The 18682-nt window shown below is 47.0% G+C and overlaps 1 protein-coding gene across 2 annotated transcripts; it reads left to right on the top strand.

Annotated features, from left to right (window-relative positions):
- The first annotated feature begins 327 nt into the window (after positions 1 to 327).
- Positions 328 to 18401, top strand: Znf599 (zinc finger protein 599). Of its 2 annotated transcripts, XM_027431122.2 has the most exons (4): positions 328 to 510; positions 5965 to 6091; positions 14031 to 14126; positions 16327 to 18401. In XM_027431122.2, exons 1-4 carry the CDS (start codon positions 346 to 348, stop codon positions 17904 to 17906), a joined length of 1968 nt encoding a protein of 655 aa, XP_027286923.1. In that variant the 5' UTR covers positions 328 to 345; the 3' UTR covers positions 17907 to 18401. The 2 variants fall into 2 exon arrangements, with proteins under 2 accessions (XP_027286923.1, XP_027286924.1); XM_027431123.2 differs by lacking the exon at positions 14031 to 14126.
- The last annotated feature ends 281 nt before the right edge of the window (positions 18402 to 18682 follow it).

Below are 18682 nucleotides of genomic sequence, written 5' to 3'. Positions count from 1 at the left end.
CAGTTCTCTTAACCACTGAGCCCTCTCCTCTCCAGCCCCCCAGAACATTCAAGTTTAAATGAGGTCATTGGTATTGATCCAAAGGGGAGATGGGTGTCTTAGGGCACGGAGACAAACACAGAGGGAGAGCAGACTACCAAGGGTCAGGAATGGTCCTTCCACACAGGAGTTTCACCAAGCACACGGTTTACAGCGATCAGGAATAGGAGGAAGCTTGCTTCCAGTGCCTCTAGGATGGGAATTAAAAAGAAAACTACATTTCCCAGAAGGCAGAGGCGCGGTCTGGAGAATGACGCAGAGGAGTGGGCGTTCCTGGGGGCGGGGCTCCTGACGTTTGGTCTCCGAATGTCATTCTTGGGTCCCAGCGCTGGGCAGGAGGCAACCCGGGCTGTGAATCGAGGGGAGCGGAGCGGAGAAGAAGGACCCCGAGGACAGAGGATCCACTTCCAGCTCCCGCCTCCCGCTTTTCGGGGCCTCCCGCCGGCGGTCCCCATGGCGACGCCCGCGCCGGTGAGTGGAGGAGGTGGCCTGCGCGCTCCGGTCCTGGATCCCGGCCGGAGCTCCGGCCCCGCGCTGGTGCCCGGGGACCTGGAAGCAGGCGGCTGCAGGCCCGGGCTGGCTGCAGGGCCCAGCGTCCGTCCCTCCCCTGCGCCTGTCACGGGATGCCCGTGGCAATCGGGTCCCCGCGCGTGTGGCCGCGGCCTGTGCTCAGCGGGGGGACCCCGCAGCATGGCTCGCTCTGTGGGCTCTGTGGGCGGCTGCACGGCACCCCTGGAGCCAGCAGGGGGGCTCCCAATTGCTGCTTGGGTTTCTCTTCACCGCGGGTTTAGCTTGCCCCCCGGAACAGCACCGAATCCGTTGCCTGCTGACACACTTTTTAACCTGGAGTGCAGAGCAAATCCCTTAAAGAATTCCTCGAGGACGGGGCTTTGGGGAAGCACATACACAGCGGACCCACCGCTACCTCCAGCGTGCGGTACGCGGGGCGGATGGCTTTTAGGACGCCTTGTTCCGTGTGTGTGTGTGTGCGCGCGCGTGTGTGTCTGTGTGTGTGTGTGTTTGTGTCTGTCTCTCTGCTGTCTTTCTCTTTCTGTATCTGTGTGTGTGTGTGTGTGTGTGTGTCTGCTGTCTGTCTGTCTCTCTCTGTATCTGTATCTGTGTGTGTGTGTGTGTGTGTGTCTGCTGTCTGTCTGTCTCTCTCTGTATCTGTGTCTGTGTATGTGTGTGTGTGTGCGCGCGCGCGTGTGCGTCTCTCTCTCTCTCTCTCTCTCTCTCTCTCTCTCTCTCTCTCTCTGTGTCTGTCTCTCTTTGTGTGTCTGTATGTGTGTGTCTGTCTCTGTCTCTGTGTGTGTGTCTGTCTCTGTGTATGTGTCTGTCTGTGTGTGTGTGTGTGTCTGTCTCTGTCTCTGTGTGTGTGTCTGTTCTGTGTGTATGTGTGTGTCTGTCTGTCTCTGTGTGTGTGTGTGTGTGCCTGTGTGTGTGTCTGTCCCCCCCTCTCTCTCTGTGTGTATCTGTCTGTCTGTCTGTCTGTCTGTGTCTCTGTGTGTGTGTGTGTGTCTGTATCTGTGTCTGTGTGTGTGTGTGTGTGTCTGTCTGTCTGTCTGTGTCTGTGTTTCTCTGTGTGTGTGTGTCTGTCTGTCTGTGTGTCTGTGTCTCTCTGTGTGTGTCTGTCTGTCTCTCTCTGTGTGTCTGTGTCTCTGTGTGTGTGTCTGTCTCTCTGTGTGTGTCTGTATCTGTGTGTGTGTGTCTGTATGTGTGTGTGTCTGTCTGTCTGTCTCTCTCTGTGTCTGTCTCTTTGTATGTGTCTGTCTGTCTGTCTGTCTGTCTGTGTGTGTCTCTCTCTCTCTGTGTGTCTGTGTGTGTGTGTGTGTGTCTGTCTATCTCTGTGTCTTTGTGTGTGTGTCTGTTCTGTGTGTATGTGTGTGTGTCTGTCTCTCTGTGTGTATCTGTCTGTCTGTGTGTGTGTGCCTGTGTGTGTGTGTCTGTCTGTCTCTCTCTCTCTCTCTCTCTCTCTCTCTCTTTCTCTGTGTGTGTGTCTCTGTCTCTGTCTCTGTGTGTGTGTTTGTGTGTGCGCGTGGGCGCGTATGCTGGCACACACGTATGAAAGTGCAGGTATACTTTAGTGCACATGAATAGCAATCCCAAGGTTGATATCGGGAGTCATTTTCCAATACTCTTCCAAGGTTTCTCAATGAAAGCCAGAGCTTGTGGATGTGGCCAGGCTCGCTAGCTTCCTTGCTCTGGGCTCACCTGTCTCCTCCTTTTGAAGCTAATTTTTTTAATAGGCCCTCAGAGTTTCCGTGGATTTTGCGCCTCTGAACTCTGGTCCTCTGTTGATAACTTCCTCACTTTTCCTCACCCGGCCTGCGGAATTGGTTCATTCCAGCCTTGCTCTGTCAGCGTTTGGGGGTTACAAGCACAGAAGGCACAGCTCCCCAGGGTCCCCCTCCCCCACAGCAGTCTGAGGAAAGTTTTAGGGACTCACCGCTTCGATACTGAAAAGAATTTCAGGGTTAGCCCGGTTTGAAGCAGAGTTGGGTTTAATGAAAGCATTTTAATAGGGGCTTAAGCGGGAGACTTAAGAGGGGAGGAGGTGGCCCTCACAAAGATCAGACACACCAGAAAGCAAGGCTGTGGGCTTCTCTGGGGGGGGCAATTGATTTTTACAGAAGTCATTCTAAGTTTTGATGGGGATTGAAGTTACTATCGTCAAAGGCTTGCTAAGACTAAAATGAGATGACAGGAACTTCTTGAGGGGTTCCTGACAGAGCTTCAGTCCATCGGAAAGCCGGCCACCTTTACTGTGAGCCAGTATGTTTCAGATTCTTGGACAGAGTCTGGGGGGAGGAGGGAGGCTCTCCCTAAGGTCACACACGTTCAGGCCTCAGCCTGCCTTGTTCCCTTAACATGAAAATAACACTATGTAGAAGTACTAACCGCACCAGAAGCCTTTGCAGCAAATGTTAATAACGCCGCATTCTTTTAAAAAACATATTTACTCGTTTTATGTGTATGAATGTTTTGCCTGTGTGTGTTTATGTGCACCACGTGTGTGCCTGGCCTCCCGGGGAGGCCAGAAGTGGGCATTAGATTCCCTGAAACTGGAGTTACAGACAGCTGCCATGTGGGTGATGGGAATTGAACCTGGGTCCTCAGCAAGAGCCACGAGGGGTCTTAGCCACCGAGCCGTCTCTCCAGCCCTACACCGCATTCTTGATTCTAGCTGGTGAATGGCTTCAGTCAGAGTCCAGAGTGATGAGTGAGCATCTTTTCCTCCCCAAGTCCCTGCCATGTTCCTGCAATTCTATCCTGCCTCAGTTCCAGGGTCTTTTCAGAGAGGCCTTCGCTGACTGTGTCCTGTGACGTTTCTCCTAATTGTCCTTACCTAACCCCCTTTTGTTTTCAGGACGCTTAGTTATCTGACTTCCTTCAGCACCTAAACTGATACCCCAACTCTGTTGTTCCAGTGCTGGGCATCAAACCCCAGTCTCACACATGTCAGTCAAGGGCTCTGCCACTGTGCGGTATCCCCAGCTGACTGCTGACAGGTTCTTGCAGGTCCACCCCCAAGCCTGGCATGGGAGCTCCTACAAAGGGTGGGGTCTGTGTTATTTGTTAGTAAGTGGCTAGTGAGCGACACGCTCCCCTCTGAGGCTCCTGACATCCTCAGAGTGAATCTCAACCTTCCACCAGGGTTGCGGTCTTCAAGCCACCCCTCCATTCGTCTTACTTCCTGCCCTCAAACCATGTTGGCCCCAAAGCTCCAAGCCTGTTTACCCTTTGTCACATTGACCCTGTTGTGTGACACCATTCCTGGGAAGACGTGAACAAATGTCTCCTCCCCAATCATGCGAACTGACAACAGACCAAAGTAAAGATAGTACCAAAGTCCAACTTGATGAACCAATGGGTTTTATTGGGGTTATTCACAGGGATATTGGTAGTGGCTATTTACTGGGGCACAATGACTCCAGACATCCGTGTCACAACCGCCCACTCTGTGTGGATGACAGCTCACAAAAGCTGGAAATGTCGAGCACACTGCACTGCCTCAGACATCTCAACAGTCTGGAGTATAGCTGTTTCTCACATTGATATGGCCTGAGCCTCTTCAGGCAGCTCAGTAGGTAGTGTCTCTTGGTAGGCTTTAAAACTTACGTATGCTTGGGGAGAGGCGGGTGTCTTAGAGTCTCTATTGCTGTGAAGAGACACCATGACCGCCGCAAACTGTCATGAACATTTAATTGGGTGGCTGACAGTTTCAGAGGGTAGTCCATTATCATCATGGCGGGACAAGGCAGCTTGCAAGCAGACATGGCCCTGGAGAAGGAACTGAGAGTGGAGAAGGAGCTATATCTTGATCCCGCAGGCAACAGGAAGTGGTCTGAAACACTGCCGGTGGCTTGAGTACACACGAGACCTCAGACCTCACCTCCACAGTGACACACTTCCTCCAACAAGGCCACACCTACTCTAACAAAGCCACACCTCCCATAAGTGCCACTCCCTATGAGCTTATGGGGGCCAGTTACATTCTTACTACCGTAAGGGGTATAGTGGATCTGGTCCATTTCCAGGACTTCCTGAAACCCCTGAGTTGTTTACGTCCTGAGCATAGACAGCTTCCCCGCAGGGTGGGGGGTTATGTCTGGGAGGAAATTGCTGCAGCGGTCCTCAGATCTACTTCCATGATGCCCCTTGAATACGTGCTGCTTGACAAGGAGACAGGAAACTCTGCACCAGTAACCCACAGCAGGGTAGGGAAGCCCAGGAGTGACACCCAAAGTACACTTTGCAGACTTTTCACTGGTGAGCGTGGAAATGATGGGGACCTGCGGGACCCTTCCGGGCTGAGGCACCTCATGGGAAAAGTTAGGCTTTTTTCAAGGGAGCACGAGAGGACCTTGGTGGTCACGGGCTCTCATAAGTTGCTCTCATGTTTCTAGGGAAGGTGAGATTGTGTGGCTGGCACTCAGTTCTTACCTATGCCAAATCTTTGCCCAAGACAGACATCATGCTCCGTTCATAGAGCCATGGTGGCCATTGTCCTTGGTCACTTGGTCACTTGGTCACCAGATACGTAAGTAATCTTAGGGAACTGTGTGAATAACGGCACATTAAAACAAAGAAACCAGCCTGTCGAAAGATGGTCCAAGAATGGAGTCAGGTGAGGAGAATTCTCAGGGCTTGTGAGGAAAACTCCAAGAAAACAAGACAAGAGTCTTGTGAGCTCAGTTTCTTCAAAACACAGAACTGTTCTTGGAATGTGTTTGCGTGCTCCTCCCAGGTGAAGCAGACAGGGGCGAGTTTACTTCAGGGGTTGCCACTAGTGTGCCTCTATGGAAAAACATGTTTTTGCCACGTGCAGCAGCTTGTCCTTGTGACACTTGACTCAGGTGACTCTTCTTAACCCTTGGAGTATAAATTGTCTGGATACTCTGAATAAAGTTGGCTGTCATGTGATTTTTAGGCCCTGCTCTCCCAGGTTTACACCACCAACTAGAGCAGTAAACACCAGCCCTGCCTTTAGTTACCTTTTTCCCTTTGAGACAGGGTTTCAGTGTGTAGCCTGGCTGTCCTGGTGACTCAGCTAAGATGGACTCTGGTCAACAAGTCGTGCCGACCAGTGAGGCCCAGCTGCTGGGGTGGTGATCATTGTTTGAAGTATAAGTGCTCGTCCCCTCCCTAAGCCCAGGTCTTCTAACATCACAGACCGCTTCTAACATCACACACTGTTTTGTTTCCTTCTCCAGTGGCTTCCCACACAGGAGGCTTCTCTCTCATGTACCTTTGGAATCTGTCAAAGGCAACTCCATCTTGAGCCTCCGTGCCAGGCCAGGTACTTAGGAGAAGATCTGCAGCTCAGGCTTTGTCCCTGCATTCTTGCCCATAACCAAGGAACAGACTCGTCTTTGCGTGTAGTCTACACAGCCATCCAACCACCTCTGTTTATTGTTATCCCAGGCCTCGGTTTCCTTCGAAGATGTGGCTGTGACCTTCACCGTGGAAGAATGGGGACGTCTGGACCTGGCTCAGAGGATGCTGTACCAGGAGGTGATGATGGAGACCCGTGGGCTTCTGGCCTCTCTGGGTGAGGATCCATTTCTCTTCTGGGTGCAAAGCTTAAAGCTGCCCTCTGTAGGCATGGCTGGTTGAGGCCACCACCCATCTTCCTGCAGCCTCAGCTTACTGATGCTTGGTTTCTCGGTGTCACCTCAGGGATCATTATGATGTAAGAAACGTAGTCCTCGTCACTGTCAGTCAGGCCATCAGATGTCCTCGTCCCGGATCCCTGTAATGATAAGTCTTTACTCCATGCCGCCCAAGTCCTGCCCCACCATGCGGGCGCCCAGAATAACACACAGAGTCTTATATTAGTTTACAATGCTGATGGCCAATTGACTAGGATTTCTTATGTGCTAGCTCAGTCTTAATTATCATAAATCTATGTATTTTATAAGACTTATCAAGGATGCCCTCCGCTGGTGTCCTCTTCCCGGGATCACATGGCGGCTCCTGAGCAGAGAGCAGGAGGAAGAGAAAGAGAATGACTTCCTGTTTATCCTTGCTTATATATAAGTCAGCCTGGTATGTCACTTCCTGCCTAGATCACAAGACTTCTTTACTACATTTCCCAGAATCCTTCTTGACTCCTAGTCCCACCTATGTTGCTTTCCTATTGGCCAACAGTACTTTATTTATCAACCAGTCAGAGGAAGGTGACTAGCTAGCTCAGAGGGCTGAATGAGATGGTGTCACAGCCCAGCTAGCAGGATCTACTGGGATGGGGCTCTCCAAGTGGTTGATCCAGCTGTGGTCCAGACAAACGAGAGGCCGAGGAACAAGGAACAAAGCTCAAGGGCAGCTTGGGCTGTGGAGAGAGTTCAAGACAAAACCTCATCCCCCTTTTCCCCAGGGGGGAAAAAACAATAGGATTCTTCAGACAAGTAATAAGGTGTTTGTCCCTGGCACTGCTGGTGTCTCAAAGAAGCTCATCCTCAGCCAGTTGACATCTTTAGTGCCCGCCACCTCCATTATTGACACATATATCCTAAGGTCTGGGCCGAGTGGCAGCTTAGTGTGAGTCCTGCAGAATTGTTGGCTAGCCTCCTGGGAAAAGAAACCACCTCCCAGACCCAGCCTTGAGGGGGGCTCATGAGCTTGCTGACTTCATGCCATTATCTGGATGGCTTTGTTTTTAGTGTAGCCTTTTAGTGACACCTGCAAAGCAAGTGAACCAATGTCTAGACTGCCTAGAGCAGAACTTGGACCACCTCAGGGCTACAGTATTCTACATAACAGACAAGCCCCAATATTTTCCACCTAAACCACTTCACCTGCAGTGACCAGAGTAGGAACTGAGTGGAAGCCCAAGTTCCCTTTCCTCACATGTTCAGGTGCTTGGGGGTGCTTCCAGCCTCCTTCCACGGTGGAGTGTCCTGGTCCAGGCTGTATTAACCCCATGCTGCAGAAGGCATGTATTCTGGGCTGATGTCTTTGGGGCTTCGATTGGGACCAGACAAAAAACCCCATGTCCGACCCTGAGTCGGGGATTGTGGATGAGGGAAGGTCTAGCTATCCAACGATGCTAAGGACAAGACAGAGACATCTGGTTATAACAGGAGGGCATGTGGGAATTACCAATATGAATTCAGGTACAAAGATAAGGGAATTTATTAGGGGAAATCCTTCCTTACAGAGCAACCTAGCCAGCAGCTGGCAGGGCAGAAGTAAGTACAGCAAGCCGAGGATGAAAGTGAAGAAGGGAAGCCCATGTACACTCTCCTCACTCTTAAACCTTCCCTACGTCACCCTGACCATGCTGTCGAAGGTGTGTCAGGCACACCTGTAGCCAGCCCCTAAGCAGACGTGGCTACAGCATCCTCTGCAATTCCCCCTTTAGTCTAAAAGAGGATTAAAACTCAACAGTGTAAAGTATCAAAAATTAACAATCATAAAGGTGAAATATAAGAAGATACAACAATCTGCTTAAGTCACATCCTAACCATGTCTATTTTAACTAAACCCTAAAGTCATCTGAAAGAGGTGTCCAAGCCTGAACACCTCCTTCCAATCCCAACCCTAAACAATAGGAAATTATCCCTAACTAGGTACATCCTTAGTTAGGGGAAAAGGAGCATAGCATCCTCCAAGTTACTTCCTGCTGAAATGGGATGATGATAGCCTTGTGGGGTCCTGTAGGAAGAAAATGTTAGTGTAGTGAAAGTCTTGAATGCATTGAATCCAGTCCATGTTAGATGGGATTCACTTGATTGAAGATCTTGCTTGAAATCCTCAACTTGTTTGAAGTCAGTACCTGAAGCTCTGGCCGTAGTGTCAGTTGAAATGGAGCAAGTTGGATCCAGTGCAGTTGAAGAGGTGTGGCCCATTTTCTTTCCGGGGTGTCCAGGGATTGCTGTCAGGCAGGTCTTCATTGGGTGTGGGACTCAAACATAAACACTTAGCAGAGAAATGTTTCCTTGTGTATGTACACATGCTGGAAAGGGCAACCATGGGAAAATAACAATTATGAGAGGATGTACACCTTGAAGGAAAGAGCCAAGAAAAGACAAAGATAGTCCTCAAATTCTTGTCTTACTCTGTATTACATCAATTGGCTTCTTGATACAATACAGAAACTCTAAAGTTTAGTTAAACAACGTGCTTGGATTTTGGAGGACGAAAGCCAAATCCAACTCTAAATCCAGCATTGGTTTAATTGAATAGGGACTAGGAAATAAAGAGAAATAGAGTTCCCTGAGAGACAGATATAAAGTTTACCGAATGGCACGTTCCTTTTGTTTGATGGTTATAGCTACCTTTTCTTCTTAAGTATCTATCTACCCATGCAGTGTCCTTTGCCTTCTGGAGATGAGTTTTCCTGTGAAGATAAAAGCAAATCACTTCCCTTTCCTTTGGGAGGTTTCTATTTAGTTTATGAGATATACCTTAGTAGAATACCTGTCATTTCTCCTCATCGAGAGGTTTTTCCTCTTCAACTCGAATCTTGATCATCTTTGATGGTATCCAAAGTTTTTCTTCTCCCGTGGAAACCAATGCAAAGCCCCTACCCCATCGTAACACATGTCCTGGTTTCCATCAGAGGTTAGTACATCTTTGAAGTATACTGGCTAGTCAGTTCAGCAGTTTTTTTCTGTAGTCTAGTGTCTTTCTGCAGCTGTTTGTCCTTTATCATTGGTATTAAAAATGTTTAGTGTTAAGAAAGCATTATGCAACATATGTTTGAGGGGTTTTGTTTTCCCAGCCTGTCTATGGAGCATCTCCTTTAGTGTTCTATTAGATCTCTCGACCACTGCTTATCCCGTTGGATTGTGTGGTATACTGGTGACATGCTTAAATTTGAAAAACTGTTCAATTTTGTGGAGACATATGCCTGAGCATTGTCAGTTTTTATTGGTGCAGGTATACCTATAACTGCCATCACCTCTAACAGGTGTGTAATAACAGAACCAGCTTTTTTAGAGTTAAGAGAAGCAGCCCATTGGAATCCTAAGAATGTGTCAATAGTATGATGCACATATTTCAAATTTCCAAATTCTGCAAAGTGAAAGACATCCATCTGCCAAACCTCATTTCTCTGAATGCCCTTAGGATTACAACCTGCTGGCAGTGGACTTTGATTATAAAAAGTACAGGTAGGACAGTTTCTCATTATCTCCTTGGCTTGTTGCCAGGTGATGGCAACCTTTTTCAAACCTTTGCTATTTACATGATGTTTCTTATGAAATTCTGAGGCTTCTAGCACACTTCCAATTAATAAACAATCGATCTCATCATTGCCTTGTGCTAGTGGGCCTGGCAGACCCGTATGGGATCTGATATGTGTAATATATATAGGATTACTTCTGTTTCTGAGAGTTTCCTGTAATTGTAAAAACAGAGAAGTTAATTCTGTATTATCAGGAACAAATTCTGTTGTCTCAATGTGTAAGACGACTCTCTCTGCATATTGAGAATCAGTAACTATATTAAGAGTTATGTGAAATCCATAAGTTCCATGAGAATTGCATATAATTCTGCCTTCTGTACAGATGTATATGGACTTTGAACTACTTTACTTACCTCACCTGCTTTATAACCAGCCTTACCTGATTTGTTGGCATCAGTGTAGAAGGTAAGAACTCCAGAAATGGGAGTTTGTCTTACAATACGTGGAAGAATCCAGACTGTCTTTTTTATGAATTTAATTCTGTCAGTTTTGGGATAATTGTTGCTAATGGTTCCCAAAAAGTCAGTAAGAGCTATTTGCCAATATGCATTATCCTTCCACAAGTAGGAAATTTCATTATTAGTTAAAGGTACTATAATTTCTGCTGGATCTTTTCCAGTCAGTTGACAGAGTCTTAATTTGCCCTTTAGAATTAAATCAGAAATCTTTTCTATATATGTCTTTAACTTTTTATTCTGTTTATGTGGCAGAAATATCCACTCCAATATTTTGTCTTCCCTCTGCATCAGAATCCCAGAAGGGTATTCTCTGGATGGCCAGATAACCAGAATACAGTCTAAATCAAGGTTTATCCGATCTACGTGTGCATCCAATATTCTGTTTTCTACCCATTGTAACTCTTTTTCCCCCTCTATGGATAATATTCACCACTGTTTAGGTCCTTATCATCTTTAAGGGGCCTTTTTAAATGCTTTAAGTCATGTCCTTCTACTCCAATAGTTGTTTGTAATTGAGAAATTTCCCTTAATAATTTCTGAAGAGAATTAAGAGTTTGATAACGATCTCTCCTAATTTGTACCTTCTGCGACCTGATTCTTTGTAAGTCTATCTTGTAACCTAAATAGTTAATAGAATCTCCTCTTTGTATCTTTTCTGGGGCAGTCTGTAACCCCCAATGAGGCAGAACTTTCTTCACCATACCAAACATATGGTGAAGTTTTCTTATTAGAATCTGATAAAAGAATATCATCCATGTAATGGTAAACAAGAGATTGTGAAAATTTCTTACCAATTATTTCCAAAGGTTTCTGTACAAAGTGCTGGCACAAAGTAGGACTATTTAGCATTCTTTGTAGCAAAACCCTCCACTGATATCTCCTAACTGGCTGTGAATTATAAAGAGTTGGTACAGTTGCCAGGCATTGGTGGCACACACCTTGAATCCCAGCACTCGGGAGGTAGAGGCAGGCAGATCTCTGTGAGTTCGAGGCCAGCCTGGTTTCCAGAGTGACTGCCAGGATAGGCTCCATAGCTACACAGAGAAACCCTGTCTCGAAAAGCCAAAAACCAAACCAAAACAAAATAAAAAAATAAAAAAAGAGTTGGTACAGTAAAGGCAAATTTTTCTCTATCATTTTCCTGTAACGGTATTGTGAAAAAGCAGTCTTTCAGATCGATGGCTATGATCGGCTATCCCTTAGGAATCAAGGAAGTCAACAGCATTCCAAGTTGCAGAGAGCCCATTGGTTGAATTACCTTATTGCTGGCTCTCAAGTCTGTCAGCATTCTCCATGTACCTGACTCATATTTCATAACAAATACAGGAGAATTCCAAGGGCTGATGGACTCCTCTATATGTCCAGCATCTAGCTGTTCCTGAACTAGTCATTCTAAAGCCTCTAGCTTCTCAGAGGTCAAAGGCCATTGTCCTACCCAGACAGGTTCATCTGTAAGCCACTTCACTGGCAGGGCCTTTGGTCCTCTGAAGGTTTCTCATTTGTACCTAGTTTCTGTACAGCATGGATGGTTGGTAACCGTTTTCCATAGCGTCTTACCAGATCTTTTCTACTATCTAAAGATTGTACATAATTCGTATCTGACAATGGCGGAATATTAATCTGAGTATTCCATTGCTGTAAGAGATCACGACCCCAGAGATTTATAGCTATATCTACCTTGTACGGTTTCAGTCTCCCTTTCTGTCCTTCCAGTCCAACGCAGACCACCGAGTGAACACTCTGTCGAACTCTAGGTAAAGTTCCAATTCCTAAAAATTTTACATTCACCTCTCTAAGAGGTCATCTCCGAGGCCAAGACATTTGGGTAATAATAGTCACATCCACCCCAGTGTCTACCAAGCCAGTAATAACTTTATTATTAATTCTCACTTTCAACTGGGGAACTTTTACCTTTATAGAAGTTTGCCAAAATATGCGTTTCTCATTTTATCCAGTCACATTTGACTCTTCATCACTAGCCAAACTGCCATCTAGAGCAGTATCATTTTTCACAATAGGCAAAGGAAGTACAGCAAACAGCTGATGAAACAGAAGAGGGGAAGCCCATGTGCGCGCTTCTCACTCTTAAAACTTCCCTCACAGGCGTGTTACCGTTTCCCCTACCGAGGGCTCCCAGTTAATACTGAAGGCCAGTAACCATCCAAAAGTGGGGGTAATGGTAGAAGACATCTATTATCATGTGTAAAGGGCTGATAGGAAATATTTCCTTTAATCCTAGAGACATTCCTAAGTAGCATTTACTCGAGCCTTCAGGGTGGGTATCGACTTGCCCTGGCCCAAGTCTTTTTGTTTTACAGAATAGGAGCCACTCCCCACCGAGGCCAGGCATCTGTAATCAGCTGACATCTAAAAGACAATAGAAGTTAGTTTTCATCCTAGAGCCTTCACCCAGCAGCTGGTGGAAGCAGAAGCAGACACCCACAGCTAAACACTGACCTGAACTGTAATCCAGTTGCAGAGGAGGAGGAGTGATGAGCAAAGGGGTCCAGACCAGGCTGGTGAAACCCACAGAAACAGCTGACCTGAATATGGGAGAGCCCTTGGTCCCCAGACTGTTAGCTTGGAAACCAACATGGGACTGATCCAGACCCCACGAAGGTGGGTGTCAGTGAGGAGACCTCGGAAATCTATGGGTCCCCTTGGAGTAGATGAGTATTTATCCCTAGCATAGGAATGGACTTTGGGAGCCTATCCCACATAGAGGGATACTCCTTGAGCTTAGACACACATGATGGGCCTAGGCTCTATCCCAAAGGATAAGAGAGACCCAGAAGACCCCCTATGGAAGGCCTCACCCTCCCTGGGGAGCAGAAAAGGTATGGGATAGGTAGGGTGTTAGTTGGGGGGGCAGGGGAGGAGAGGAGGGAGAAGGAACTGGAATTGACATGCAAAACAATCTTATTTCTAATCCAAATTTTAAAAAAAGACAATAGAATTTCTGAGCTCTAAGAACTCCTGTCTGGGTGGAACATATTTCTAAAATGTTACATAGGCCCCAACAGTGGAATAAACACTGAGTTGGCTTGTGCTTAGTTTTGAGAGGAAGTGTACCAGGAACAGAACTCTGGCTGTGGGAACCACCCAAGCAGAGTCTCCGAGGACAGGGACCTTCCTCAGTGTTCTACCCCCAAGGCCCCACCACTAAGCTCAGTGCCAGGCATGGGGAAGCTGTCAGTGAGCCTTTGCTAAGTGAATGCTGACTGTGTTCTGTCTGTCATGTGGGATTTCCCAGTGATTTTGCTGTTGATACCTCAGCCCGATTTCTGTCCAATAAGTCTTCACATTTGGCACCATGTCTTGGCTTCAAGTAAAGGAGTCTTGTCATAATAGATTCATCCTGTAAGCCAGGTGTATGACGCCACCTGCTTAGATGCCCAGTGGTGTGGCTGGTCCTGTGTGTAGCAGCCAACCCCGTTCTCCTGTTGGCTTCCTTCCTCCTCTAGGTCCTCAGGCTGTCCCTGGAACAGGATGATGCAGAACCAACTAGAGCAGTGGGCCTGCCTCAAACAGCTGTCAGTAGATGCTTTTCCTCACTTTGAGGGTCCCCTGTTTCTCACTCATCCTTAAATGCTACAATTACACTGGAGCTGTGAAACCCAAGTGCTGGGTGCTTATGGCCAGAAATGTCCTTTGATTTCATTTGGGTTTGAAACCAGGCACGGCTAGGGAAGTGTGCTCTCCAAGCAGCCGGGATGCTTCTGACTCAGACTGACAGGGAATGTGTCTCCCTCCCTGGTTGCCTGGCAGTGTGCTAATGCATGTGCACAGTTAGCATCAGTTTTTAATGCTATAAATGCTGCTTTATGTATTTCTCGTGCCAGGGCATCGTGTTCCCAAGCCAGAGCTTCTCTACCCCCAGGAGCATTGTCAGGGAGTGTGGGCAGTGAAGACGGGACTCCCCCAAGGCACCTGCACAGGTAGGAGGCTGAGAGTAGCCTTGGGGCACCAAGGGGCAGCTGTGCTGACGCCACAGCCTGGGGGGTCTCGGTTGCTGAGATCAGGCAGCACTCACCTGTGGTCCCCTGACTTCACGCCCACCTCACACTGCCCTTTTCAGACAACTTAGCTGTGTGAATAGTGCCACGTACGTGGTTGTGCAGGTGTCTGTCTCTGTGCTGTGCTGACGTTAGACACCAGGAGTGGTGTCTAACATGGTAATGCCAGGAGTGGTGTAGCTGGATCATAGGTCAGTCCTGTTCCTGGTGTTTTTGAGAAACCTGTGGTCTGATTTCCACAGAGGTGGTCTGTAGGCAGACTTTTCTTTCCCTCCAGCCAGTTCCCAAACCACAACATGGAGACTTTACTATTAACTGTCAATGTTCAGCCAATAGCTTATGCTTGTTACTGATTAGCGCTTACACGTAAATCAACCCATATTTCTTGTCTACCGGCTGCCACATGGCGGTACCCTCTCTCAGCACAGCACACTCATCTCCTGCCTCCTCTGCATCTTGTTCGAGACTCCTCAGACTCCACCCTCCTCCTTCTTCTTCCCAGAATTCTCTTAGTCTGATTCTCCCATCTAACCTCATCCTGTCCAGCTATTGGCCAGTCGGCTTCTTTATCAAATCAACCACAGTGACATATATTTGCACAGTGTAAAGGAATATTCCACAGTGTCACTGATTTACGTCTCAACCAGCAGTGCGTTGGCCTCATCCTCATGAGCATTTGCCTTTGTTTGCAGTCTCGATGGTAGCTATTCTGGTTGGGGGAGGTGGGATTATATTGCACCACTAGATGTATTTTGGGAGAATTAACATCGTATTTTTTAACCTGTTTTCCTATAGATCCTTACTGTCGTTCCTAATGTCAAGATTCACCTATGTGTTATGTCACTGATTTCATATAGATGCTATTGGCTTCGTGACTGTACTGTCCACTTAGTCCTTATTCACTGTAGCAGACCCCATGTGTTATGGTAAATCTTCCCACCAAAAGCAGCCCGAGCCCTACCGCCATGTGGGTGGTCTCTGCCAGCTGCCTGAGTTCCTCCTGCCACTTGGATGGGCAAAATAATACAGAGACTTATATTATGTACAAATGCTGCTTGGCCAATGACTGGGATTTCTCATCTGCTAGCTCAGTCTTAATTATCTTAAATCTATATATTTTATAAGACTTATCTTATCAGACGCCTTCCATTGGCATCCCCCCTTGCCGGGGGATCACATCGCAAATCTGGAGGAAGAGCAGAGGGGAAAAGGGCCCACTTCCTGTTTTGTCCTTCCTTAAATATGAGTCTCCCTGCTATGTCACTTCCTGCCTGGATCGCCACTTCTCTACTACATTTCCCAGAATCCTCTTTGACTCCTAGTCCTGCCTACCTTGCTGCCTCATTGGCAAGACAGTATTTTATTCAACAATCAATAAGATGAACAGTACATTCCTCATCACCTGTGTGTCTGTACTTCTCACCTCCTTCACCTTTTGCTTGGTGTTCAGTATTCTGTCAAACCTTTGTCCTCACTTACCACAGTGTCTGCCTGTCTGTCTCCCCAGACCCCACCCCTCAATTACTCTACTTGGTAACTCTTACTCTCCCTCAGAAATAGGATCACATACCATACCCTCTGCCGATCTCTTCTGTCTTAGGCCAAATGAGGTGCAACTTTTCACTGTTGTCATGGCGTCATGATACTTCCTTACACCACATTGACTGCATACGTTATTGCTTTGCCCACCCACCCCATTCTGGAATTTGGAGTGACCTCTTTGCTCATGGTTCTCTCTCCCCTATCCCAGCTTCTCCTCCTAGATTTCTACTGAGAAACATTAAGAGCCTAAACATGAGCGAATGAAAAAGTTATTTACAAACATGGTTTTGAGACATGAGTGGCTGGGCGTGATGGTGTATACCTTTAATCTCAGCACTTTGGAGGCAGAGGCAGGTGGATTTCTGTGAGTTCAAGGCCAGCTTGGTTTACAAAGCAAGTTTCAGGACAGCCAGAGCTGTTACACAGAGAAACCCTGTCTTGAACAAAACAAAACAAAACAAAACATAAGTGAATGCAATAATAGCCTTCAGAGGCAATATTTTCATCTTTGGTTAGATTAGTGTTTGTTTGGTTCTGTTTACTAAAAAATAGACACCTGTTCTTGTTGGGTTTCCTTTAGGTGAAGAAGCAAAATCCAATGATGCCTCAACAGCCACTGCTTCTCAGTTGTTCCCAGAACAGCTGTCACAGAGATCCTCAGAGGATTCCAAGTTAGGGCAGACCAAGGATAAAGAAATGTGGTCAGAAATGCCAGATGGGAAGAGAAGAACAACAGACTCTTCCAAGGAGACATGCCCTGGAGAGCTGAGTTGTACACATGATGATTTGGAGACAGATGGTCTCTGTTTACAAGTCTCACAGGCACAGGCAACTCCACAAGATTCTGCCCATGAACATGGTTCCCAAAGATCAGAAAAAGGGCCTGTCGTTGTAGGGAGCCCTTATCAATGTAAAGATTGTGGGAAAGTGCTGAGGAATAATTGGGCCTTAGTATGGCATCAACAGACTCATGCTGGAGTAAAGCCTTACGAATGCGGTGAGTGCGGGAAAATGTGTCGTGACGTGGCCGACTCCATTCAGCATCTGAGGATTCATACTGGGGAGAAACGACATAAGTGCACCGAGTGTGAGAAGGCCTTCAAACGCAGTTCTCACCTCACTGAGCACCAGCGGCTCCACACTGGAGATAAACCCTACGTGTGCAAAGAATGCGGGAAAACCTTCTCCCATCGCTCCACTTTCATCCAGCACAAGGTGACCCACTCGACAGAAAAGCCTTTCCTGTGCAAAGAATGTGGGAAAGCTTTTTACTACAGCTCTTCGTTTGCCCAGCACGTGAGGATTCACACCGGGAAGAAGCTGTATGAGTGCAGCCAGTGCGGGAAGTCCTTCACTCACTCCTCCACTTTTGTGAAACATAAGAGAACCCATACTGGAGAAAAGCCCTACGAGTGCAAAGACTGCGGCAAAGCGTTCACCCACCACTCTACTTTTCTCCACCACAATATGACCCACACAGGAGCAAAGCCCTTTGTGTGCCGAGAATGCGGGAAAGCTTTCTGTGTCAATTCATCCTTCACTCAGCACATGAGGATCCACACCGGGGAGAAGCCATACGAGTGCAGCGAGTGTGGGAAGGCCTTTACCCAGCGCTCCACTTTTATAAGGCATCAGAGGACACATACTGGAGAGAAACCCTTTGAGTGCAAAGAATGTGGAAGGGCCTTTTGTGACACCTCTTCTCTGATTCAACACATGAGACTTCACACTGGCGAGAAGCCCTATGAGTGCAGTGAATGCGGAAAGGCCTTCACCCACCACTCCGTTTTCACCCGACACTCGAGAACCCACAGCGGAGTCAAACCCCTGGAATGCAAAGAATGTGCAAAAGCCTTTTACTATAGCTCCTCCTTCATCCGACACATGAGGATTCATACTGGAGAGAAGCCTTATGTTTGCAGAGAATGTGGGAGAGCCTTCAGTCAACCTGCAAATTTTCTTCGGCACAGCAGGATCCATACTGGAGAGAAACCCTTTGAATGCACAGTATGCGAGAAGGCCTTTTATGACACCTTTGCCTTAATTAGGCACATGAGAACTCACACTGGAGAGAAACCCTTTGAATGCAGTGAATGTGGGAAGACCTTCAGCCATAATTCATCCTTCATTCAGCACCAAAAGATCCATACCAGGGTTTAAAAGATATGGGACACTGTTCATCTCCATCCACTTGAACAAGCACATGCTAGCAAAATACTTTTCAATGTTATTATCAGGGAAAATCTACGGCCAGAAATAATTTAGTTTCTGGAAATTCATACTGTAGACACATGATTGTCATCTCTATAGCAGCTTTTTGTGGCCGGTCATCACTTGTCATCTAAAGAATTATAACTAAATCTTTAATTTCCTTTTTTTGGGGGGGATTCTGAGACAGGGTATCTCTGTGACTTTGGGAGGCTGTCCTGGAACTCACTCTTGTGGACCAGACTGGTCTGGAACCCACAGAGACCCTCCTGCCTCTGCCTCCGAAGTGCTGGGATTAATGGCGTGCACCACCAACGCCCGGCTAACTAAGTCTTTTCATCAGCCAATCAATATGTAAGCTTTTTTCTACTTAAACACATCCTAATATGTCAATTTATTTATAGTCACTGTTCTTTATAATAAAGATAATTGTGCTTTTTAAATTTATGGACTCAAGTATGTTGTGTGCTAATTTGTTACATACATGAATATTCAGTACACGTGTTTAGCACCTATGAGCAGGAAACAGTACCATTTACAAGGCTGTACTGTACAACACAGCCATACAAATATACTCCTGAAACGTGAGACAGAGTAGAAAACGCTCATTAAAATTCTAACTTGTTAAAGCTTCAGGGAATATGGTTGGAAGGTGTTCCCTGTGATTCAACCTCTTCCCCTTGGCTTGAGAGAGAGGACCATGTAAGACAGTTGTGCGAATGGTATGT

Source organism: Cricetulus griseus, chromosome 9 (assembly GCF_003668045.3).
Source record: "Cricetulus griseus strain 17A/GY chromosome 9, alternate assembly CriGri-PICRH-1.0, whole genome shotgun sequence".
NCBI lineage: Eukaryota > Metazoa > Chordata > Mammalia > Rodentia > Cricetidae > Cricetulus > Cricetulus griseus.
This window is presented reverse-complemented; position numbering and strand designations above follow the sequence as displayed.